Raw genomic sequence first — 574 nt, forward strand, 5'->3', positions numbered from 1 at the left:
CCGTCATGCGGCACACTCGGGTCTCGAACTGCTGAACTACCGACCCTCCACAGCCTGCAGTTCAGCGTCTTAACCACAAATCTTAACCTGCGTAATTTTTGCAACTTGCAGAGCTGAACTTTCTGTGGCACAGAAACTGGGATGATTGTAGAGCAGAATTTCAACAACCGAATGAGATTTGTCTGCAGCCCCAATTTCACAATGCAAAAGCACAAGACGCTTACCGGGGAGGCCGCCAGCCACTCGGCAATGAGGTTTCGATTATCCTTGCGGAGACCCTTGGAACTGGAGCTTGAAGGGTACTCGGGGTCCGGGGTCCCCTCCGGGGTCATATACTTCCTGCCACCACCTAAGATCACCTGCAGGACACTGGGTTGTCAGAAGAACTAGGCACACAAGGCATCTCTCCTTATTATAATCGAGTAGTGGGGACCAACGTTCTAAAATGCGCCCCGTTAGTGTATGGGCGGAAAAAATGCCACTCAGAAGAGCTTCCTCCAATGACTGGCTCCCTCAGCGAACCTGGGCTGCCATTGGCTGGGTGGCTGGGAGGGGAGGGAGCCAGTCATCTCAG

The 574-nt window shown here is 53.3% G+C and overlaps 1 protein-coding gene across 1 annotated transcript in view; it reads right to left on the bottom strand.

Moving 5' to 3' along the window:
- The window catches only part of LOC107122900 (intestinal-type alkaline phosphatase-like), a gene marked incomplete at its 5' end in the record, with an annotated part of 17,949 nt that overhangs the window by 10,464 nt on the left and 6,911 nt on the right, over positions 1 to 574 (bottom strand). Inside the window, one exon of the mRNA XM_015426039.1 lies at positions 214 to 359. Coding sequence (XP_015281525.1) covers positions 214 to 359 — 146 coding nt within the window. The remainder of the gene's footprint in view (positions 1 to 213; positions 360 to 574) is intronic.

This window comes from Gekko japonicus, unplaced genomic scaffold, assembly GCF_001447785.1.
Source record: "Gekko japonicus isolate JY-2015 unplaced genomic scaffold, Gekko_japonicus_V1.1 scaffold6277, whole genome shotgun sequence".
Taxonomy (NCBI): domain Eukaryota; kingdom Metazoa; phylum Chordata; class Lepidosauria; order Squamata; family Gekkonidae; genus Gekko; species Gekko japonicus.